General features: G+C 31.6%; 4 protein-coding genes across 4 annotated transcripts; 3 read left to right on the forward strand and 1 right to left on the reverse strand.

Annotated features, from left to right (window-relative positions):
* The first annotated feature begins 779 nt into the window (after positions 1-779).
* On the forward strand, positions 780-3,712 carry LOC148577157 (isoleucine N-monooxygenase 2-like). The gene is made up of 3 exons (XM_088503311.1): positions 780-1,381; positions 1,951-2,305; positions 3,053-3,712. The coding sequence occupies exons 1-3, from the start codon at positions 780-782 to the stop codon at positions 3,710-3,712; spliced, it is 1,617 nt and encodes a 538-aa protein (XP_088359437.1).
* Positions 3,713-14,242: 10,530 nt separating this feature from the next.
* On the forward strand, positions 14,243-16,807 carry LOC107635602 (TMV resistance protein N). Its single transcript, XM_016339119.3, has 2 exons — positions 14,243-14,934; positions 15,345-16,807. The coding sequence occupies exons 1-2, from the start codon at positions 14,474-14,476 to the stop codon at positions 16,165-16,167; spliced, it is 1,284 nt and encodes a 427-aa protein (XP_016194605.1). The 5' UTR covers positions 14,243-14,473; the 3' UTR covers positions 16,168-16,807.
* Positions 16,808-18,851: 2,044 nt separating this feature from the next.
* LOC148577158 (uncharacterized) lies at positions 18,852-19,678 on the reverse strand. Its single transcript, XM_088503312.1, has one exon. The coding sequence runs from the start codon at positions 19,676-19,678 to the stop codon at positions 18,905-18,907; it is 774 nt and encodes a 257-aa protein (XP_088359438.1). The 3' UTR covers positions 18,852-18,904.
* A 4,338-nt stretch (positions 19,679-24,016) lies between these two features.
* Positions 24,017-26,334, forward strand: LOC107635597 (putative aldo-keto reductase 2). Its single transcript, XM_021122214.2, has 5 exons — positions 24,017-24,308; positions 24,533-24,733; positions 25,021-25,193; positions 25,443-25,545; positions 25,687-26,334. Exons 1-5 carry the CDS (start codon positions 24,096-24,098, stop codon positions 26,023-26,025), a joined length of 1,029 nt encoding a protein of 342 aa, XP_020977873.1. The 5' UTR covers positions 24,017-24,095; the 3' UTR covers positions 26,026-26,334.
* Positions 26,335-26,534: the final 200 nt, after the last annotated feature.

Here is a 26,534-nt window from a genome sequence, read left to right on the forward strand (position 1 = left end):
GATCGAATTTCGGATCTAATTTTCATAACCAATCCAATCCAATCCAAACCGCACAATGTACTATAATATTATTATTTTATTATTATATTTACAATTATACTTATAACATGTTCAATTGTTTATACATTTTTATATTATTCATGTGTTATTGTTATTTAATAAATATTTTATGTTCAAAATGTTATTTATTTATTTATTTTAACTAATCTATAATTTTATTTCTATTGTTATGTTATTGTTGGCTTTTAAAGATATTGTTGAGGCTTGTTATGTCATTGTTGATTATTTAAAATTTGACGTTGAGACTTGTTATATATATTTAGTTTTTTTAATTTATAAAACCGCAAATCCAATTCAATCCAAACCGCACCGCAAGTAAAATTAATATTCGGATCGGATGAATTTTTGACTCAAAACCAATCCAAACCGCATCGAAAACACCCCTTATATATATTGGAAAGTAGAAAATTTTAAAGGTTAGTGAAGTCCAAAGAGTGAAAACGTGTTATTGTAGATAATCTCACGTGTTATCAATCACTCACATGTTAATTGCATGCAAACTTGTTCATGTTTTAATTTACTCTAGCCAAATCATCGTGCCATGCAAACGTGTCATTTCCATCCCCATGATATCACATATATCTTACATCTATAAATAAAGAAAGACAACTACACTAAACAATTCAACACATCAAACTAAACCCTAATAATAATAATCACATACACATCTTAGCTTAAACCTAAAATTGAGCTTCATCAATTTACTTCACTTCCAAGCCATGGAATCTTCTCTTATTAGCTCTCTACGATTTTGTTATCTCCTTCTCTTACTTGTTGGATTCATCACCCCATTTCTCAAATTCCTCAAACACCAAATAACTTCAAAACGCAAACAAACTACATTACTTCCTCCGGGACCAAAACCATGGCCTATAATTGGTAACCTACCTGAAATGGTAGCAAACAAATCAGCATCTAGATGGATACATAAGATCATGAGTGATCTAAACACCGAAATCGCGTGCATTCGTCTAGGTAACATTCATGTTATTCCCATCACTAGTCCTGAAATCGCTCGCGAATTATTGACAAAACAAGATTCAATTTTCGCGTCGAGGCCTACGAATTGGTCTAGTGAACATGTCTCAGGTGGGTACTTGAGTACAATAGTAGTGCCCTATGGAGAACAATGGAAGAAAATGAAGAGAGTTATGGCCAATGAATTGGTGTCTCCAAGAAGACTCCAATGGCTACAAGACAAGAGGGTGGAGGAAGCCGACAACATCGTTCTCTATGTTTACAATCAATGCAACAAGAATGGTGGCGGTCTTGTGGATGCGAGGATTGTGGCACGACATTATTGTGGCAACATTATTAGAAGGTGGGATATCAATTCAAAAAAAAAAAAACTTTTCTTTTCTTTTTTAAGTTCAACTAGAAAATTGACTATTTTTTAGTTAATAACAATTTATTTTTATTAAATTTTATATTATAAATTATAAATTTTAAATCTTTAAGAAAATATTTTACACTAAAAAATTGACTAATATTTATTAATTAAAAATTAGTTAAACCATATGTGTATTAATGTACATGTCGATTATGTGATATGATTAAATTTCATGATGACATAGAAATATACTAGAAGACAAAAAATAATTTAAAAAATAGACAAATACAGAAACAGACAAAATATTATTTGTTCTAGAAAAAAAAAAGTTGTTCAATTTTTTGGTTAACTAAAATATTATGAGAAATGCAGTAGATACAAATAGAAATATAACTTTTTTATTTGTAATATTTTATCTTTAATGTTTTTATATTTTTATCCTCTAGGAAATTTAAACATGAGACCTTAATAATAAAGAGCTTAATATTTTGAGAATTTTTTTTTAATTTATTCTTGACATACATTGATGAATTGTATTATTATTATTATTATTCCAACAGGTTGGTCTTCAATGCAAGGCACTTTGGTAAAGGAAGGGAAGATGGAGGACCCGGATTTGAGGAGGTGGAACATATTGATGCAATCTTCACTGTTTTGAGATACCTCTTTGCATTCTCTATCTCTGATTATGTTGCATGCTTGAGAGAGCTTGACTTGGATGGTCATAAGAAGAACTTGAAGATGGCCACTAAGTTGATATTGAAGTATCATGATCCCTTAATTGAAGATAGGGTTCAGCAATGGAAGAATGGTAAAAGAACATGTGAAGAGGACTTGCTTGATGTTCTAATCTCCTTGAAAGATGCAAATGATAATCCACTTTTGACTCTTGATGAAATTAAGTCTCAAATTATGGTAATAACACTTGATACTCTACTATATATCTTTATATATTATATTGTATTTTTAACTTTCAGTGCATAAGTTACACATTTTTAATGAACATTATTAAAGGTTGATATATAATCAAGGTGGAATTAAGAGAAAATGTTTTAAAAAATTACATATTGAGTGAAATGATGAGTATATGAAGGTCTTTTTCAGTTCATAAGTAAAACAAGAGTTCTGATTTTCACCAAATATCAAATTTAACTTTCATGCGTATATAATTGATGTAAAAGAGTTTTACACATATAATTAATTATGTATTAATATATTATTAACAAAAAGTTTATATTGTTAATGCATTAAATTTTTTTATATAAAAATTCATATACAATTATCTATATATAAAGTTGACTGTTAAAAATTATTAGATAATAATTTAATTAAATATATTAAATAATTTAATAATTTTTAACTATTAATTTTATATAAAAAGAATTGCATATACATATTCAACTTTTTTTTTTCAAATAATGTTGAGTTTTCAAATAAAATTAGGGAGAGACATCCATTATTCAATCATATACATGCATACACATGAATCTTCAATTTGATTTTTTGGTGAAAAAATTTAGATACAGTCAATTTTACGTAGTTAAAAGTTGTTAAATAATTTAACAGATTTGACTAAATTTTTCAACTATCAATTTCACATAAAATTGACTGCACCGAGTTTTCGCTTTTTAGATTACTCAATAAATAAAAATTTATGTTCAGGATATGATGATTGCAACCGTGGACAATCCATCGAATGCCTTTGAATGGAGACTTGCCGAGATGCTAAATCGGCCGGAGACGCTCCGAAAGGCGGTGGAGGAATTAGATACGGTGGTTGGCAAGGAAAGACAAGTTCAAGAATCAGACATTCCAAAACTCAATTACATAAAAGTATGTGCAAGAGAAGTGTTTCGCCTTCACCCCATTGATGATATCAACGCTACCCATGTTTCCATGGAAGACACATTTATTGCCGACAACACATACTTCATTCCAAAAGGTAGCCACATTGTTCTAAGACGGCAAGGAATCGGACAAAATCTAAGAATATGGGAAGAACCCTTGAAGTTTAAACCCGAACGCCATTTAGAAAAAGATAATAATAATATTGATGGGTTTAAGAATTTGAATTTAAATGAGCCGAGTTTGAAGTTGATTACGTTTGGCACCGGAAGACGTGCATGTCCCGGAATCAATCTTGGTTCTACCATGACAGTTATGTTATTTGCTAGGATGTTGCATGGCTTCAATTGGAGTGTGCCACCCAATGAAAAAACCATTGACCTCTCCGAAACAGAAGGAAGTACCATAAAAGCAAAGCCACTCATGGCATTTGCAATGCCGCGGTTGCCGGCGGAGGCTTATGGAATTTCTACTTAAGCTATTATTATAGAAATGTTCGATTGGTAATAAAAAAAATTGGTGGAAACTTAGTTGCAGTTGACTTGACGTGAAGTTGATACTTGAGAGCCATTAAATGATTTGACTAATTTGACCAAATTTTCATCTAACGACTTTCAAGTATCAACTTTATGTGAAGTCGACTTCACCTGAGTTTTTATCAAAAAAATTAGCCAAAAATAAATTAGATTTTGTCTTATTTAATATTTATTAATTATTATTAAAATTAATAAATATTAAATAAAATAAGTTTGGGCTATTTTTTGTTTTTTTAATATTATTGATATAAATATTTGATTAAGTAATTAAGACAGTAATAATATATAAAACATGTGTTAAACTAGTTTTAGGGGGTGAAATCATGTGCTCTCAAAATAGGTGATAAATTATAGTTTCTATTTTAACGGTATGTAATTTTTTATGAAACAGTTAATTCTTGAAATATTTTTATTTTAGTGCTTTAATATTTAAAGATTATATACTTTAATCTTTAAGAAATTTTCAGTTGCTCCGATCCAAGAATAGTTCAGTGCTTAATTTTATTTGATCTATTAATTATCTTTCACGTTAGTATTGTAAGTTCATTGCTGTTTTTAAATTTAAAAAATAAACAAAATGATAAAGTAGAAATTAACGTCGAAATAGTCTTTATTAGTGAGATAAACAAAATAAATAAAGAAAATCCAAAGCATTCATTTACTGTCAAAATAAAGAAAACCTCTTCCTACATATATAATAAAAAAAATAGAAATTCAAATGCAAATAATTTTATATAAAATTAAGTAATAGTTAATAGTCCTTAAATGATAATTTAATCTCTCAACTATTAACTTTATATAAAATTAACTCCTTGAATTTTCAATAATAAAAAAAACCTATATATAACTCTTCAGTTTACGAAAGTTCTTCATATCAAATGTACCAAATTTTTTAAAATATATTTGTACTAATAAGTAGTTGTGGTCCTATAATTTCGTCCTTATAATTTAAAAAAAAAATATTCTAAAAATATTTAAAATCTTTCTATGTCAAACATAATAACAAATATTTTAAAATATTCAATTTTTCAGGGACATTTGTTAGTACTAAGTATCTAATTGAATATTTTGTGAAAATATAGAAATTTTTAGAATAATTAAACCTATTTTCAAATCATGTAATCTTATTACTTTATTTGTTCCTACAAAAGTACTTCTCATTAATATTTAAAGACTTAAGTGGATAAGGGTTTTTACTCTTACATGATTAAGGCGTTTAACATGAATTTTTATTTTAAATATATATATTCATTCAATCTTTCGGTATTTAAAACGGTGTGGTTTTTGGATGACTAAAATATTATTTCGATCATTATTATTGTGCCAAGCCAAACAACTTCTCCCCACTAATAATTTCTTAAATGGTTTAAATAATGGTGTAGTATGGAGATGTGATTAACAATGGTATAATATAAAATTATGGATGATGACAATTTGTTGGGGGTGAAAAATTCATATTAAATATACTTTTGCATCATGGTTTTTTTTTTTTTTATATTTTACGTAATTTATCTCCGATAAAAAAATCTTAATATTATATTTCTAAATCCTAAATTTTAAATCTGTTTATCATTATATATACACCAACAACTTCATCAAAGTTAAATTATTTTGGCCACTTCTGCCATGATCCACTTATTTTGACAATTAACGGAATTCTTCTCCATCATTTGTGTAATTTTATTAGAATCCAATATCGATGAAAATTTTTTCACCCAAACATCACTTATTTATTTGGACAAAACAGAATTGAGTCAATTGACACAAATAAATAAATAAAAAATCCGAAACGTATTTCACAAAAATAAATTAATTTATTGGTTTAAGAGTTTTTTTGTTTGTTTGTTGATGCTAAATTTCTTTTATGAAGACTCATTAAACATAGAAGTATATTTTGATTTTGTTGGACTAATAATTAATTAATACCAAATCACTTAAACTAAAACATCACTATTGTATGCCTATATTTCTTCAGGTATCTTTTTCCTTTACAAACCTGACCACGGACATACACCACATGCAATAATTGTGCACCAAGACAGCTCAATATATATTTGTTTGTTATGATAAGATCAAATGAGGTGGATGACCATCATTTAATAATGAACATATTTTTAAGAGAGATAAATTTAATGAAAGTTGAAAATGTTACTTTTTGTGTGTATATAAATAGGAGTGTAATACGAAGCAAATGTAATATAACATCAATAACAACTCTCTCTCTCTCATTATATTTCTTTATTTGTTACATCTTTCTTATTTATTTATTTAGTTATTTTATAACACGTTATCAGCACCAAATTCTAACGATATTTTAGGAAGACTTCAGGTAACAAATTTTTATTATGTCAAAACTCTTTCATCTTGAATATAATGCTTTTGATATATCTGGAAATAATTATTTACCATTGATACTATATGCTAAAATCTATCTTGATTCAATGGATCTTGGAAATACCATTAAGGCTGAAAATAATACATCCCAGAAGAATAAAGCCAAAGTTATGATTTTCCTTCATCGTCATCTTGACGTATGATTGAAAAATGAATATCCCACATTAAAAGATCCTGCAGATCTGTGGAAAGACCTTGAAGAAAGGTACAATCATCAAACGACAGTGATACCTCCTCAAGTCCGATATGTTAGAGAAAACTTTCTCGACCTTCCATGCCTCGAATGTGCTCCTGCAGTAGCAATAGAGAAAAAGGATTTAAAGATATTCTGAGCTAATTTCTTTCTTTCTTGTTGCTGAACGCAACAATGAGTTGCTCTTAAGAAATCATGAAGCGCGCCCAGCTGGCGTCGCCCCATTTTCTGAAGCAAATGCGGCAACTTATAACCCCAGAAGAGGTAAATGGCAAGATTTTGATAACAAGAAAAATTATGGAAGGAAAAGAAATTATGTTCACAAGAAAGGATCTTACCAGAAGTGGGATAAAGAAAGAAACAATGGGTAAAGTAAATCAATTAAGGATAAATACTTCCGTTGTGATGGAAAGGGCCATTGGTCACGTACCTGTCGTACCCCAAGACACCTAGTTGATCTTTATCAAGCATCCTTGAAAAGGGATGATAAAGGAAAGGAAACAAATTTTGTTTCAAATAATGAAAATTCCACCACTCATTATGATGTATCTAATTTCTTTAAGGATTTTGAAGGAAATATTGGTCATTTGATCAATGATGGAATAGTTTAATATGTGTATTTGTTAAGTATTCATGTTAATAATTTTACTGTGTATGTACTTTTACTCATTTTATTATTGTTATTATTTGTCTTTGAAAAAAATAGTAAGGACATATTCTGAAGATATTTGCCTTGTAGATAGTACAAGTTCGCATACTATTCTTAAAAGTGATATATATTTTACCCATCTTGTGCCAAAAGAAGAGTATGTTAATACTATTATTGGCTCGGGTAATGTGATAGAAGGCTCCGAAAGAGCTATAATTTTGTTTCCTGGAGGAACAAAATTTGTAATAAATAATGCACTATTATCTACCAAGTCTCTGAGAAACTTGTTGAGTTTCAAAGATATTCGCCGAAATGGATATCATATTGAAACTATGAATGAGAGAAATCATGAGTATTTATGTATCACAACTCATGATTCAAATAAAAAGGTTATATTAGAAAAGTTGCCCTCACTTTTATCTGGGTTATATTATACCAAGATTAGTGCAATTGAATCACATGCCATTATAAACCAGAAGTTTACTAACCCAAATGAATTCATAACTTGGCACGACCGATTGGGTCATCCAGGAACAACCATGATGTAGAGAATTATTGAAAACTCCCATAGACATTCACTAAAGAACCAGAAGATTCTTAAAACTAGTGAATTTTGTTGTGCTGCATATTTTCAAGAGAAGTTAATTTTAAGGCCATCACCAGTAAAGATTGGATTTGAGCCCCTGAATTCCTAGAAAGGATTCAAGGTGATATATGTGGACCTATTCATCCACCATGTAGATCTTTTAGATATTTTATGGTCCTAATAGACGCATCTTCAAGATGGTCACATGTGTGCTTATTATCTTCTCGCAACCTGGCATTTGCAAGATTACTGGCTCAAATTATTCAATTAAAAATACAATTTCCAGAAAATCCAATCAAAGTAATTTGTCTTGATAATGCTGGTGAATTTACTTCCCAAGCCTTTGATGCTTATTGTATGGCTAATGGAATAAGTGTTGAACATCTAGTAGCTTATGTTCACACACAAAATGGGTTAGCAGAATCACTTATTAAACGCTTCCAATTGATTGCTAGACCCTTAGTTATGAGAACAAATCTCCCAACTTCGGTTTGGGGGCATGCTATTTTACATACCGCAGTACTTATTCGCTTGAGGCCAACGAGTTACCATCAGTTCTCTCCTATGCAATTAGCTTTTGGCCAGCAGTCAAATGTTTTTTATTTAAGAATATTTGGGTGTGCGATATATGTTCCTATTGCACCACCTAATCGCACCAAAATGGGACCTCAAAGAAAATTAGGGATATATGTTGGATATGATTCTCCCTCTATAGTGAGGTATCTTGAGATACAAACTGGAGATGTATTTAAAGCTTGGCTTGCAGATTGTCATTTTGATGAATCAAAATTTTCAACATTAAGGGGAGAGAATAAGCTTCCTGAAAAGGAACTTAATTGGAATGCATCATCCTTGATTCATTTAGCTCCTCGATCAGGGCAATGTGAACTAGAAGTTCAAAAGATTATACATTTGCAAAGAATAGAAAATGATTTGCATGATGCATTTTCCGATACAAAGAGGATAACCAAGTCTTATATACCAACAGAAAATGCCCCAATTCAAATTGATGTCCCAATTGGACAAATTGCCACCGAAGCAAATACACGCTAGAAGCGTGGCAGGCCTGTCGGTTCCAAAGACAAAAATCCTCGAAAGCAAAAAGAGGTAAATACTATTCTTGTTGAAAAAGACATAGTAGAGACACCTGCAGTTGTCCAAAATTCTGATATAGTGTTAACGCCAGAAGACGTTTAGGTACCTGAAAATTGTGAAAATGACGAGATCTCGATAAATTATGTCTTTACAGGAGAGAAATAGGACCGAAATAAGACAATTGTCAATGAAATATTTGCATATAATGTGGCATTAAATATCATGCATGAAAGTAATAAAGATCTTGAGCCAAGGTCAGTCGAAGAATGTCGACAAAGGAATGATTGGCCAAAATGGAAAGAAGCCATGAAGGCTGAATTAGACTCACTTGCAAAACGTGAAGTTTTCGGACCTGTAGTCCGTACACCAGAAGATGTAAAACCTGTTGGATACAGATGAGTATTTTTGAGAAAACAAAATGAGAAAAATGAAGTTGTGCGCTACAAAGCCCGACTTGTGGCACAAGGTTTTTCACAAAGACCCGGTATAGATTATGAAGAAACGTATTCCCCTGTAGTGGATACGATAACATTGCGTTATTTGGTCAGTTTATCTGCATATCATAAACTACATATGCATTTAATGGATGTGGTAACAGCCTACTTATACGGCTCATTAGATCGGGATATCTATATGAAAGTCCCCGAAAGACTAAAGATATCTAAACCATCCAATGAATATTCGCAGGGGTTATACATACTCAGTTAAATTGCAAAGATCTTTATATGGTCTAAAGCAATCTGGACGAATGCGGTATAATCGTCTTACTGAGTATCTGGCCAAAAACGGATTCAAAAATGATGATATCAGCCCGTGTGTTTTAATAAAGAAATCTGCATCTGGATTTATTATAATTGCTGTGTATGTTGATGATTTAAATATCATTGGAACTCCTGAAGAGATTCCAACAACTATAAAAGCTCTAAAAGAAGAGTTTGAGATGAAAGATCTTGAAAAAACTAAATTTTGTCTCGGACTGCAGATCAAGCATACAAAAAATAGGATCTTTATTCATCAAACAACATACACAGAAAAGATCTTGAAGAGATTTTATATGGATAAGTCACATCCATTAAGTACCCCAATTATCGTAAGATCTTTGAATGTGAATAAAGATCAATTCCATCCTAAGGAAGAAAATGAAGATATCCTTGGTCCTGAAGTACCATATCTTATTACCATTAGAGCGCTAATGTATCTTGCTAATAATACACGACCCGATATATCATTTGCTGTGAATTTATTAGCAAGGTATAGTTCCTCTCCAACCAGAAGACATTAGAACGGAATCAAACAAATCTTTCGATATCTTCATGGGACGGTTGATATGGGATTGTTTTATCCCTATGGATCCAAGTCACAATTAGTTGACTATACAGATGCTGGATACTTGTCTGATCCACATAAAGGGAGATCTCAAACAGGATATCTGTTTACATATGGAGGTACAGCTATATCATGGAGGTCCACGAAACAGACGATTGCTGCAACATCCTCTAATCATGCCGAAATACTAGCGATTCATGAAGCTAGTCGCGAGTATTTTTGGCTCAGAAGTCTGATCTAATATATTCTGTCATCATGTGGACTGATTGATCATAAGATAGCTCCAACTATCTTGTTTGAAGATAATACAACATGCATTGCTCAACTTAAAGGCGGATACATCAAAGGCGATAGAACAAAGCATATTTCTCCCAAATTCTTCTTCACTCATGATCTTCAAAATCAAGGGACAATTGATGTCCAAAAAATCCGCTCAAGTGACAATCTGGCAGATTTATTCACAGTCACTCCCAAAATCCTCCTTTGAAAGATTGGTACATGAAATTGGGATGCGCCGATTTCGAGACATTAAATGATGTCGACAACAGGGAGAGACTGTACTCTTTTTTCCTTGGTCAGGTTTTTTCTCATTGAATTTTTCTTGACAAGATTTTTAATGAGGCAGTCCCCATCACAAAGGATATTGTACTCTTTTTCCTTCACTAAGATTTTTTCCCACAGGGTTTTTCTTTAGTATGGTTTTAACGAGACATTATCCTAAATGGTCATACAATGGGGAGTGTTATGATAAGATCAAATGAAGTGAATGACCATCATTTAGTAATAGGCACATTTTCAAGAGAGATGAATTTAATAAAAGTTAAAAATGTTACCTTTTGTGTGCATATAAATAGGAGTGTAATATGAAACAAATGTAATACAACATCAATAACAATTCTCTCTCTCGTTATATTTCTTTATTTGTTACCTCTTATTTATTTATTTATTTATTTAGTTATTTTATAAGATTATTTATATTTTATAATCTAATAACTCCTGTATATTTAATACACAGTAGTTTTATGGTATGTTACTTTTGAATTATTAAAATTATGCAAGTAATTTTATATTGATATTAAATTTACTGGTATGATTTATAATTGATGAGTTTGGAAAACTCTAAATTAATATTTATGATGATTAAACATTATTAAAAATAATTAATTACAAAATTATTAATCTGATTTTCATTTAACATATATTGATTAAATAATTTTGTTGTAAGTTTTAATATTGGGCCAAAATTCTGGTGCAAGCCCAATTACATTCAGCCTTTGGTTTTGATAATATATATATGATGAACATGGCTGAATTGATTCTTTATTTTACTTGGGCCAATTTAATCTATTATGGTTACAAGTCCAAGTTGAAAATGCTTTCCTATGTTCCAAAAATTCATCAGGAAAGTAAATGTTACTATTGGGCCAGAATTAAATGATTGAAACAACTAGCCCAATTTTAATTCCTCATGCATGATCCGAAACAAGTGGAAGAAGGAAAGCAAAATTGCTTCCAACGGATCCAAGCATTTCACCATGTGATGGATTCCAAATTCATTACATTGTCATTTATTGCATGGGAACTATGAGAGAGAAAGCAAGACAATTGATTTGATAGTAGCACTTATGACTACACGCTACTCAGCAAGGAAAGAATCATTTCATTTTATCTCTTTCTCTTTCCTAAATCAATGCTCTTCAAATTTCTCTCTTTTCTCTCTATTTGCTTCTCTTCTTCGGTTATTACACAGGAAATAATGGTAGCCATGGAAGCAAAAATGAGCTATCGAAAGGAAGAGAAAGCAAGTCTAAAGACCATCACAATGATGGCAAGAAAACATACTAAAATAAAAATGAGTTGTGGCTGAGATTTTCACCAAATGTGGTTAGATTTGGTGAGGTAATCTTGAGCTCTTCATGCTCAAAAAGGAAGAAGAAGATTCGACCAGCAAGGTGAGATTCTTGGAGGCATGGCTTGTCTTTGATTCTGCTCAACCACCACAAGAAGTAGCTAGAGTGACGAAGTGATGGAAGAGGCAGAGATTGAAGCAGATGAAGTCATCATCATCATGAAGCATCAAGGGCCAGAAATCCATCTTGGAGAGGAAGCCAAGGATGGAGAGCTCGGATTGATGAAGAGTGATGACCAAGGAAGGACTAGAGGTAATTGCATGTTGGGTTTTGCATGGTTATCTCTTCTCTCTCTGTGTGGCCGAACCGGTTATGTGTGAAGGAAAAGAAGTTAAGCTTGGGTTTTGGCTTCAAGTGTGGAGGCTTCCCTCTTCTATAAAAAGAGTGAACAACCACGCTTTGAAGCAAGGAGTTAGAAGTAAGCAGTGAGAGTGCAAGGCACATGATTCTCAGAGCTACCTAAGCTTACAGATTTTTTTCTCCTTCAATGTATTCTGTTTAGTATTTTTCTGTTTAATTTTGTCATGTCTTGAGTCTCATGGAGAAAAGGCAAACAGTGAGGTTTGTAATGAAAAAGTCATAGAGCGGAAAAAGGCAGAGAGTACAAAATTAAAAGAAAAAGCCATAGATGTCTTAGAGTTCCTTTGTTCATCTATGTTGTGTTTTATGATTCTGTGGGAATCTCCTTGTAAGTTGGGTTAGCACTTTACAGTTTGTAATCAGGTTGATTATAGTGAAATTCCATCATTGTTGTGATGGAGACTGGATGTAGGTTGCATTGCACTTAGCAGCCGAACCAGGATATATCTGGGTGTAATCTTTCTTCTCTCCTACTCCATTTCTGTTTTCTACTGCACAGGAGCAAAAACCAAAAATGTCTCGTGCCAAGTGACGAGACAAAATGAAAAAGTCTCGTGGCTAGGGACGAGCTAAAAACAGAAAAGTCTCCTCTGAGTTCAGCAAGTGTTAGTAAGCAAAAAGGGGGCTAAGATTCAACCCCCTTCTCTTAGCCACTGAAACCATCAATAATATATAATAAACTTTTAATGTAACAGAAGCTTTTAAATGTGATTTTTAGATTTTAAATAAAAAAAGATTGAGAACAAAATTTTTTTCAACCAATAATAATTAGACAATATTTCTCTTTTCTTTTAAATTTCTCTTTCTATTCCTTAATCTTTGCTTTTCACTATTTTATTAGTTAATTCTTGGATCGAAAAAAAAAGTTTGGTTATCTTCCAAATAAATTTTAAATATATATTTTTAATTTTTAGATGTGTGTAATTTTTGTTAACTAATTTTTATTATTTTTCTAACAATACTTTAAAAAAATGAAGCAATACTGTGAAATTTTAAAAATTACAACTAATAAAAGCATAGCGACTACTATCAAGATCTTTAAAATCAAATGGACTGCTAATGATATTTGAAGGATGTTAAAACTTTAGTCAAATAAACATAATTTCTCCTTCTTAGTCAAGAGGAACATAAAAAGTATCACTAGGTATATATGTCTTTGTCTTAGGACTAGAATTAGAGAAACTAAGGATTAGAGAAGTAGAAAAAAAATGGGATATATGATTGAGATTGTATTGAAGTTGAGAAGAATATTATATATATTTGAGGATGAGGAAAAAGATAAATTATGACTTAAAATGAACTAAGAACACAATTCCATTTACTTGAATTGAAAGAGAAAAATTACAAAATTGGAGGGGACCATGGCCATAGCTGATAGCTTCACCTTGATTACACCTCTCTATTCTTTAATCATAAGAATAATTGTCTATAAATGAGTGAGCATCATGCTGGACATACATATGACTTGGGATGCTAAAGGACAAGTTAAGATTGGTTAAGTCTAATATCAAGAGTTTAATAATATAGTAGTTAGTATAATATAATAAGAAAAAGTCTAGGCAGCAACTTTATGAAATTTTGGCCAGCATGTAACCAGCAGAGAAAGATGAACCATTGGATGAAATCTCACATCAATCTCACACCATTAACTCATTATTGATGACTATTTGATGGCTACTAATCACAAAAGTTGTTGGCCCCCTAGCATTGCTCATATAATAAAATGAAAAAATCTAGAGCCAGCAATTTTTTAAAAAGTTGGCCATCATTTAACCATTAAAAAAAAATTAAATGATCCCACACTATTAGATTTAATCTTACACCATTAAAAATATTATTAATGGTCAATTGATGATTACAAAATATAAAAATTGCTGCCCTAACACTCCTCTAATAAAATTGCTGGTGAAAGCAATTGTCATGACCAAGGTCTTTTTATAACAAATATATGTATCAATCATTCATCAAAGTATTGCAAGTAGCGAATAATATATTCCAAAGTCACCAAGCAAGTTCATGAATCAATCCACCAACTATTTCATCATTGATATCCACACTGCTTCACTGCTTCTTTGATTTCAATTGTTGTATACCACGTCACGGCCGATGATGGAGCGGCCGGGGTGGCGTCTTCCTCGTCGCCGGCCCCGTGGTTGTGGGCGACGTCATCCTTATCATCAGAAGGAGGCATGTATGATGTTTTTCTGAACTTTAGAGGCGAGGACACAAGGTTCTTATTCACAGATTATCTCTATCATGGTCTGGCCGATGTAAAAAAACTCCAAGTATTCAGGGATGATCCGGCTCTGGAACTAGGTGACGCAATTAAACCTACTCTGATGGAAGCCATTAAAAGATCTAGGATTCATATTGTTGTGATGAGTGAAAACTATGTATCTTCCTCATGGTGCCTCCTGGAACTAGAGCAGATGCTCAAGTACTCCAAAAACAATGGAAACGAACGATCCATGGTCCCAGTTTTTTATCACGTAAAGCCCGCAGAAGTGAGATATCAGATTAGCGCCAAATATAAGGAAGCCATGGAGAAACATGAAAAGAGAGAAGGCAAAGACAAGGGGGAAGCGTGGAAGTCTGCTCTATTTACAGTTTGCGACCTAAGTGGACAACACATTGTTGAGGAGCGAGATCAGTGAGTTCTTTTTAATTAATTACCAAATTAATTGAACTCATAATTTTTTATCATCTTAATGATTAATAAAAATTGAGACAACAAGTTTTATTATGTGTTTAATTTCTTTATATTAGGTCACTCTAAAATTTACAATGAATCCTGATAAAGTTTTTATTTTTATTAATTATTTGGTAGACATAATTTTTTCTAAAATAATAATTACATACAAAGATATTAATAGAGGAGTGCTAGGGGCCATTAATTTTTGTGATTTATAGTTATCAATAATGTTTTTAATTGTGTGAGATTTCATCCAATGGTGTGGAATTACTCATTTTTCTTTTACTAGTTACATACTGACCAAAATTTAATAAAGTTGCCGGCTCTAAACTTTTCTGATATTTAATATTGTGTGTTGTGATGTATAGTTATGAAACAGGGGTCATAGGCAAGATTGTTGAACAAGTGTCTGCAAAACTTCTAGAGATCAGGCAACAATTAAATAGATTTGATTCTCAATTTGGAGTGGTTGAATCACTTTTGAACCTTGAATCTTGTGATACTGTTGGTGTGGTGGGAATTTATGAAGATCCTAAAATAGGCAAAAGTTACATAAGAGTATTTGCTTTTGAGCTGTACTATAAGATCAAATATAAGTTCCAAGCAGCAGGTTTTCTTGTTGATGTTAGTGAACTTCTAAGGAAAACCACCGATGACGATCGCTTGGAAATTTTCCAAAAGGAGCTTCTTTCTGATATGGATGTGAAGACCATGCATGAGTTGAAGCATAAAAAGATGCTTCTGGTTCTGGAAGGGGTTGATAGTGAAGAGCATTTGGAGTTGCTAGTGGGAATGGGAATAAGTGATTGGTTTGGTGGTGGTAGTAGGATCCTCATAGCAACAGAAAACAGAAATCTCTTTCAGGATTGTCCTGCTGTGATGAATGGTGTTAAGCTTGAGAAACATTGCATACGTGAAGGTGAATTCGGGAAGGAAAAGATTGTGAAGGAGAAGAAGGTAGTGGGATTTGTGAAAGAATTCATCGGTGTAATTAATCAACTGAAGGAAGAAGATTCAAATAGGAGGAATGTTGTTTCAATTAGCGGCATGGGCGGGTCGGGCAAGACTACTCTTGCCCGAATGATCTATGACAGCAATGAGGTGAGGGAGGTATTCCCTTGTCGTGAATGGGTAACTGTTTCCAAACAGTGCATTGAAAAGGAAGTTTACAGAAACTGTGCATATCACTGAGTAACAAACCAGATAACAACAACAATGATCGCAGATTATTGTCCTTTCCCAGAAACGTAGGATCCTATGCCTGTTCAGTAGAGACATGTACGGAATCACCAACTCGATCACTATTCTTTTATGGAGATGCAAAGGGGTGGGCCCAACATATTTCAGAAAACCGCCGTGTTAAGGTGCTGTATTTTTCTCAACGAGTAAGTAATAGATCAAGAAGTGTCAAGTGTTTGGAAAGTTTGAGTTTGAGTTTGACACCCGACCTCATCAAGTACTTGAGAATGGACTTTGGTGACTCAGATGGGTTGCATAACTTTCCAAGTTTAGAAACATTACATATACTGCAGGACGCTTGGCCGTTAATTCCTTTTCATAGGATATCAATGTCACTGATTCATAGGCACATGCATAAGGTTTATGCTAATTAATTTCCTTTTCATGCAAGTTAATTCCTTTCTATGCTTTTGCTAAGATGAATCATTCTAGCATGTATGTATGTATTATCAATTCGTGCAGAACTCTCCTCCATAATTCATATCATTACAGGTGGTCCTGCAGTCTCACTGTATTGTAATGGAGTGTGATTCTCTTATATTGCATTGTTTTCCTTGAGCACATTTATATTATGATTCTCTATTACACTGAACATGACATATTTTCTTTCATGTTATAAATAAATATGATATGAGTTCAATTATTAGTGTATATCATTAAATATTCTCGATCATGTCTAACATTCAGAATCACTCCATCATATGTCTACTTTGATATATATCAGTTTTTCTTGATCCAATAAAACATATTGCTTTGTATTAGAATAATGACATAGCAAGATCCTCAGAATATCATTATTGAATGTAAGCCATCACACTAATCTATGACAGCAGTTTCTGATATAGCTAGCAAAGATCAGATATGAATATAGCCAAAAAGTTCATCCATTGCGAGTTAGCTCACCAAAATCCGATAAAGAACATGATGCTTGACTTCTTAGATGAACTATGACTAATGAGTATGATTGCATATAGAGTTGGTAGGTTCTCTAGATTTTCTCTATCACTAAATATGAGATGAGTATTTTATACTTTTAGTGTAGCGTTAAACACTAAACCCCTTCTATAATGGCTTAAGATTTAAAATCACTCATCATATGTCTATTTTGATATATATCAGTTCTTTTTTTTCACCCAAATAACCATATCACTCTATTAGGACAATGACATAGCAAGCATGTCAGAATATCATTATTGAAAATAAGCCATCACAATAATCTATTATAGTAGAATTTTTTTTTTTTTGTGACTTAAAAGAAAAATAAACAAAAACTAAGAAAGAAAAAAAAACAAGAAACTGCTTAAGAAAGGCAGTCCCGCTGAATACTATTCTCAAACTCCTTCCAAGGCAATGGAAGCTCCATTTGGGGAGAAATAGTCCTCATTGCAGTCTTTGCCATGATGTCTGCTACTGTATTTGTCAAGATCAACCGAAGATCAGCATGCCATTTCCAAGACATGATATCTCGAATTTTTTTTTGGTGACTTAAAAGAAAAATTATAGCAGAATTTGGTATGCCTAACAAAGACATATATAAATATAAATTAAAAAAATTCATATTTTGTGTGACTGAACTCTCACCAAAATCTGAGAAAGACAGAGAAAGCCATGATCGATTTTTTTGATAAACTATGACTATGCACTATACAAAAAATATTTGTTGATCAGAAACATTTTATGATACTATGTGGCTCTCAATTAATTAAGCAATCTAAGAAAAATATGAGAAAGTCTCCAGAGTTAACAAATTCTAACAAATTTAGTCCGTATTTGGCCAATATTTAACTTTTAACATTATATTACTTTTGGATTTTATTTAGATTTATATATAAAAATATTAATACTCACTAATTAATAGTTCAAACTTCAAAGTCATTACAAATAAACAAACAAATCAATGAGTTATAACTCAAATTACACGGTCTTCTCATACTTATTTAAGAAGTCACGGAAAATTCAGGTCTCTCTATCTTCAATAAAAAAAGTCATTACAAACAAGCGTCTCATCGGTAATTGCTATCCCATATATTTATAATTTAAATCATGGATCATGGCTAACAGTCAGAAGCACTCCTTCATATCCCTATTCATTTTCAATATACGTTGATCTTATGGCAAATGCGTGATTAAAATAAATAAATAAGCAAACCCCACGATATTGCTCCTGATTAATGACAATGAGTCAATGACATAACAAGCAGTTAAGAATATCATAGCATTATAGCAATGAGGTCACTGTGTCTCTCTTAATTTATGTCTCACGTGCCAAACAAAGAACACGTCCCACTGTGTCTCTGTCTTTGACATACACAAACATCAACCAAACGGTGCCTTATGTATTGTCTTAAACCATCAAATTTATATTTTTAATTTATCATCTACTTAAAAAGTATTAAGAACTAATTATTGTAAATATCATGTAAACCAAACTTAATATAGACAAGTTATCAGAAATTGCACTAGCTTTCTCTTTTATAACTAATGCATCTTTTTCGGTTTCAATTATAACAAAGATTTTTTTTGGGATTTCTTTATTTTTAGATAAGATGTAAAGCTCATCCCATATACATTTCATACTCTATTTGATAATAGAAAATTGTATATTAATTTAGCCTACAAATAAATAGAAGGCCACAATGTGAATATCAAAATTTCTTGAATTCATGATGATGGGGGTGGAGCTTCAAATTCAATGCCTACATTTATCCAAATCCTCCTTGAGCTTTTCAATGGCCTTGCTCTTTCCTTGGATTGTTTCTAAGAGCCTCATGTTCTCTTCTTTGAGTGCCTCAAATTGACAAACTATACCTTCAATTTGAGCTTCAATTGTTTCATCACTTAACTCATACACACTCTCCACCACTCTAATCACACGCCACAAACTCACAACAATCAATAAACTACCTCCTTTTCTCTCAAGAAACACTTCCAAAAACAGAGCCACAATGGTCACAACTCCATCCATAACATACCCAAAATGCTTAAAGAATGAAGAGCCTAACCCCACTAACAAAGCCATAGACTTTATTGAAAGTAAACTAAGGATACTAATTCCAATCCAATGTAGACTAAGTTTTTCTACCTTGTTCACCCTTTGTTGATGACATGGTGAAACCAAAGATGAAGATAGCTCAAGAATTGTGATGATGAGGTCCACAATGAGCAATGAGATTGAAAACAAATGAACCCAATTTGATTGTAGGAAATTGGCCAAATGGTTCCTCCATGGTGCATTATTATTCATAACTTGTTGGTGTTGGGTTGATGATGATGATGTGGCGAAAACATGTAGCCACCTTTGCCTTCTTTGCCATGATCTTATTAGACTTTGGATTGATGAATCTAGGATTTGTATAGAAGATCCACTAGGAGGTTGTGTTTGATGGGTTTCAAATGAAACATTGATAGATTTCAAGTTATTCATTGGTGGATGGATATAAGAATTTAGGATTTGATGTAGCATGTAGCAAAATTTTAATATAGGAGTATATGTTAGTTAACTGTTACGTATTTCATAATGTTGTGTTCTTGAAGTGTAAGTTTGGTTTTTGAGGTTTATTTTGCATGCTTTAGCTTCAGGGTAACGTTGTACGGCTACATTTAATTGTTGTTACGATTTTTCTCAATGAGAAAGTTTATTAAATTTTTAGATATTATAATTTTAAAAGCTTAATCGACTTTATAAATTTTTTACTAGTTGGAACAATTTTACTATTTGTTCTGATTTTGAATTTTACATATTTAATTTATTCTTCAGATTTATGTAAAATCCAATTTTTTTTTCTAACTTGGATATCTTTTACTTAAGTTGGTGTGGTTTTACTTAAACAGTTAAACTATAGTTCAGGAGTTAATTAAATACAAAGCACAAATGTAAACAATAAAACAAACACGCATAGACTTCGAACATAACTTCGTATCCATTCATGAATTTAAATTTTGCACTACATATTAAAATAATTAAAATATTATTTATACTTATTTTATTTCTGATAAAAATAATAAATTGACGCATATTTCATGATTAAATGGGATGTAAAACATATATCGTGTGATGTTATATTTTATTTTGTTTAATAATAAAAATAAATTCGTTAAAAACTTAAGATGTACGAAATAGAAGTGAAAATAATCGTTGTGTTCGATCTCTAAAAAAGATTCTTGAGCAAACTTTTATGGTCTTTCCATTTTTTATTGGGCTTTTAGTTGGGTTTCAACCTAATATATATTTTATTTTCCAAAACTAGCCAATTAATATTTAAGCCTATTTAACCAATTTGGTTGACTTAGTCTCTAATAATGAAAACAAAAAACAAAAACACTATGGACCAAGCCCATAGTCTTTCTTTTTTTTTCCTTCTACTCCATTGGCACACAAACACTTCAATTCAGCAATACACACATATTATAATTATTACATCATTTCAGAATCCTTCACCGCCAATGCTACTGTGCTGATCTTCCCTCCCTCATGTTTTAATTTCACACACTTTATTTCAATTAATTTTACTATTCTTCTTCTATTCCAACTCTATTATACCCTATTTAGTATATTCTCTTATGTTGACTTTCAAAACTCCACTAAAGTAGTCTAAATTTATAAAAAAAAAATCACCTTTAATTCAATTAAGATGACTCTTTAATTTGATAATTACTTATATTTTTAATTTTTATCTTATTTATAGTGATAAGTATTAATAAATTTAAAAATTTAGAATTAGAATAAAATAAAATTTAAAATTTTTGGATATATAAAAATAGAATTTGAAATTTTTGGGTATATAGGTTATATTATATTAATTGATGTTAAGATTAATTTATTAGAATTATTATTGTTATGTTTGTGATATTAGATTCTCAAAGAAATCATTCTTTTTACTTATTGGAATCTGTGGAGTAAAATTTTTTCTCTTGGATTTTAGTCTGAGTAAATTTTGTATCCGTAGTTAAATTTTAGCATTGTATCATTTTTATAATTATTAAAAATAATTTTAAAATTTATTATTTAATTATTTACTAACTTATTTGTCAACATGATGTTTATGTTAAATATTTTACGAAAAAAATTTCACTTGAGACATAATATTTTGTGTTGAAATTAATAAAAGGAAAAAAACTCTAAACAGCCTCTGACAATTACCTCAAAAGACAACGAGGCCCTTAACAAAAAAAAAATCCAACCCAACCTCTGACAACTACTTCAGAAGGACAACGAGACCCTTATGCAAAAAAAAAGTCAATGTTATTTTTTTTAGCACAAGAGCTAACCAGTCCCAAAAAAAAATCAGGGACCGAGTTGGTTATTTTCTTTTGGGACCTCGTTGTCCTTTCGAGGTAATTGTCAGGGGCCGGGTGGAGTATTCACTCTTACTAAAATTGTCATTTGAGAATTAAATTATAAAGTAAATATTATCTTGCATATACACTTTGAATCTAAAGTTAGTATTCTGAATTGATAATGCATTTATTGATTTGTTTGACAACTTTAGTTTGATCATGATTCGTATGTCAAAATATTTTGGAAGGCTCTATGACAGAAATTGCAGCTAGCGGCAGTAAGCGCTAGACTTGGTGCACCCATGTCAATATATAATTGTACTTTTACGTACATATGAATGAAAAATGGTACTTGTCTGTTTCATATCCACAAAATCAGTAGAGCATATTTGTTTCAGAATTCACACAAAGAAAAACAATCTAAGTGTGATTTCTGTCTGTTATTTTGACTTTTTTGAATTAGATAACCTTTCGTTTATATTTATATAAAATAAGAAAGTTCGTTTGAATATTTGATGTATATAAATAATTATCATTATGTTTGACTATATTTTTAACGCTATTATTAAAGTGAATTTATTTTGACTAAAAATTAATTATTTATACAATTGTTTCTCGTGGGATTATGAATGCTCTATTTACTCATTGAGTTGCAAAACTCATTCTATTATTCTTTCATTTTTTTGAGATATGGGCCTTGATCCTAATCCAACTTTATCCGTTCTGCTCTAGTTTTGTTTGTGTTGGTGAGCTCTTTACTATTCAATGGCTTAATGTTTTGTGTAAATAGTTTTAAACTGCTCCAAGTGACACAAGTAGGATCCGACTTTAGTGACTTGAATATGTTGCTTTGTAAATATTCTAGTAGATGAAACTAATAGACCATGCTTTGCTGTAAATATTAAAGTCAAATTTTCTGTAAATATGCTGAGTATGTTTTAAATATGATGCTGAGAATGTATTGCCTTTTAGTATAAATGAAAATTTTATTTATTCTGTTTTCTGTAATATCGATTTCTGAGGCTTGATTGGGAAGATTTTTCTAAGCGCCAGTCACACCCAGATTGGGTCGTGACATGAGTGGTCAGCTCACTCATCCGCTTAAGTAAATATCAGGGGTTCAAATCCTACATTGTGCATGCAGCAATCAATTGGTCAGATCCGCGACGGGTTAGTCCTTGACCTATCGGATGGAAGGATACCGTGGATAAAAAAATATATATATTTAAGCCTAAATTTTATACACAAACAAAAATTAACTATGTTTGGTATATAACAAAATCAATCATTAAAAAATCGATCATTATTATAAAATATATATTAAAATATATATACTTATTGAAAATAAATTAAATAACATATGTATTTATATACATATATTGATAGTTAATTTTGATAACTAATTTTAGTATATAAATAATATTTTCTTACAAAAATACTAGATCCTAAACTCATGGTTAAAATCAAGTTCGTGACGAATTATTTAGAAATATTTTTACTAACCAAGTTGGGTTGGTTTAGTGGTTAGTTCATTAGTCGGTTTAAGCAAGTGTCAAAAGTTTGAATCCTGACTTATGTATGCACCAACTCATTAGCCAATAATAAACTCTTAAATAGAGTTCCGATTCGCGACGACAAGACTAGAAATAACAATAAACCAAACATTTTGAATTCCTATGGATTATGGTGATCTAGTTTAGTATAAGTGTATAACCTTACTACAAGACCTCAAAATAATAATAATAATAATAATAATAATAATAATAATAATAATAATAAGTTTCCAAAAATCACGTAGTAATAATAATACGAGAAAAGCATAAATTGATCTCTGATTTTTTGGTCGGTGGATATTTAAGTTTTTGAGAATTTAAAAATACATTTAAGTCATTAATCCTGTATTAACTAGGTTTTTATAATGAAAATTACTTTTGATTTTTTTGTTGGGTTTAATACATCCAAGTGAACATGAGATATCGATATATTTAGATTTTAAAAAAGTTAAAAATTTAAATGTATTTGACTATTTTCAAATCATTAAGAACTTAAATGTATGCAGATAAAAAAATTAAAGACCTATTTATCTTTTTTCTTAATAATAATAATAATAATAATAATAATAATAATAATAAAGCTACCAAAAACCTTGTCTAATTTTTTAAGGAGAAGCCAAATAGAACTTGGTTTTCAAAACTGAATTTCTACGGGGGCAAATCCCAATCGAAATATCAACCAATTATAAATATTAAATACTAAAAAACATAAGAAAAGTCAAAGTCAACAATAATCATAACATCTTAAAGCTGAAAGTGTCGGTAACAATATCAAATACGACAACATTTTAAGTATGTACATACGTCAAATGAATAAATTTCAAGCACAGTTAACGCAATAACATACGTCAAGAGTAATTCATACAAGCGGTGCAACAATGTTCTATTAAATTTTTCAATAAAAAATTATATATTATTTGTAATGAATGATAATTAATTAGCAATAATTTCAGGCTATTTAAGCAACACAGCTCAGGATTCAAAATACTTCATTCACTCTTTGGACACTGATCATAGTTGCAAGCACACACCATCATCACAAACATAGCAATGGCTAAAGTTGGAAGAATGAAGCTGGGGTCACAAGGCTTGGAAGTGTCTCAACAAGGACTTGGATGCATGGGAATGTCTGCTTTCTATGGACCTCCAAAGCCAGAACCTGACATGATTTCTCTCATTCACCATGCTGTTCAAAGTGGGGTCACTTTCCTCGACACTTCTGATGTCTATGGCCCTCACACCAATGAAATTCTACTTGGAAAGGTTCCTACTTGAACCTTGATTCAGATACCCTTTTTTGTTTTCTTTTGATGCTTCTTTCTCCTAGCTACAAGTGTCTGTTTCTGTTTCTACTTTCTATACTATGTTGTTGAAATTGACCTTATATGTTGAGATATCATGTCTTTTTATGTTAAATGTTTGCTTTGGCTTTTTTATTTGATAATGACTAAGTGATGGTTTATCTGCATCATGAAATTTTGGGGCAGGCTTTGAAGGGAGGGATAAGAGAGAAGGTTGAATTGGCAACCAAATTCGGAGCCACCTATAGTGAGGGGAAATTTGTGGTTCGTGGAGATCCAGCATATGTGAGAGCTGCTTGTGAAGGAAGCTTGAAGAGACTTGATATTGATTGCATTGATCTCTATTACCAACACCGAATCGATACAAGTGTTCCGGTTGAAGTCACGGTTTGATCCTTTCTCTTGCTCTAGATTGAGAAATGTTTGTGTGAATTAGTTTTTGTATACATACTTTGAACTCATCACCTCATTTCCAGAGCATGGAGTGTGCTAGAATTTGACCAATTCAATGAACATCATCTTTATCTTATTTTCTTAATTATATGAGATCCCAATTGACTTTTAGAATCCTATAAATCTATAATGCTTCTAGTTCCAAGTTTCAACATGAGATCATGAAAATATACTAATTGTTTATGGTGGCCTAACCCGTTTCCTATTTAATTTTAATTAAGATTGGTGAGCTTAAGAAGCTTGTTGAGGAGGGAAAAATAAAGTACATTGGTCTATCTGAGGCCTCAGCTTCAACTATCAGAAGAGCACATGCTGTTCATCCCATAACGGCCGTGCAGTTGGAGTGGTCGCTGTGGTCAAGAGATGTCGAGGAAGACATAATTCCAACTTGCAGGTGCGTTTTAAGGGAATGACTTGGTGTTTGATAGACTATGATGATCCAGTAATATAGAATCAATAGAAGTTATCTGTGCAAAATTATGTTAAGATCAATGCACCAATTTCTTCTCAGTGCATTATAGCTCTGTCTGCGAATTAATATCCGAAACATGTCATGTTACCTTAGAATTTTCTGTTTAGTACTTCTGATAAGACAACATGATACAATGTCTATATTCATGGCTTCTAAATTTGTTGCTTTCAGGGAACTTGGTATTGGAATTGTTGCATATAGTCCTCTTGGGAGAGGATTCCTTTCATCAGGATCAAAATTGATTGAGAATTTGCCTGAGGGTGACTACCGGAAGGTTTGTCTGATTGCTTAATTATTTCAGAAATTCATGGCAATCACTAATGCATTTTCATATTCAACCTTCCTTGTATATATATTATTTCAATGTTCATCAGATACAATGATATATTCTTATGTCTTGTGCCTTATGTTGCAGAATATGCCTAGATTCCAACCTGAGAACTTGGAGGCGAACAAGACTATATTCGAGAGGGTCAATGAAATGGCTGCAAAGAAGGGATGCACCCCGTCGCAGCTCGCATTGGCATGGGTTCACCACCAAGGAAATGATGTATGCCCCATTCCTGGAACCACTAAAGTTGAGAACTTTAATCAAAACATTGGTGCTTTGTCTGTGAAACTTACACCACAAGAAATGGCAGAGCTCGAGTCCTTTGCTGCTGCGGATGCTGTCAAAGGCGATAGATATGGTAATGATATCGCTACATGGAAGACCTCTGATACCCCACCACTTTCTTCTTGGAAGGCTGTTTAATCAAGTCATGACTTGTACTATTAGGCACCCTTGTATTTTGGTATTTGTTGTTTAATTTTGAGTGTTGGTACCTAATAATGTATTCTGTATGAGGGATACACCTAGTTTTCTAGTAGAATTTTGTTGCATCAACCTTTGAAGTTTCTTGTTGATTTTCCCTTTCAAATGGCTTCAACTTCATTACTAATAACTTCATGTGTATACATGTATGTCTTAGGAAAACAAAAACAGTTCATGAAAAAGGAGCAATGACATATATATGCATGTATCTTTTACTACTAATAAGAATTGTGATTGTTGCCTTGGAAATTAGCACTATTTAGTTGCATATTATAATAATCTTTGACTAATTTGGGAGTGAATTTTCACAACCAAATGATATGTGGATTTGTAATTTTTCTGAAATATCTGAACAATATATTTTTAAGTAATAGAAGTTGCTCCATGTATGGTGCTCTCTTCAGATCATGTATTCAACTGTCAAAGTGCAAATTTTTAAGTGAACGGTC

Source organism: Arachis ipaensis, chromosome B1, assembly GCF_059453495.1.
Source record: "Arachis ipaensis isolate K30076 ecotype BB chromosome B1, ASM5945349v1, whole genome shotgun sequence".
In the NCBI taxonomy this organism is placed as follows: domain Eukaryota; kingdom Viridiplantae; phylum Streptophyta; class Magnoliopsida; order Fabales; family Fabaceae; genus Arachis; species Arachis ipaensis.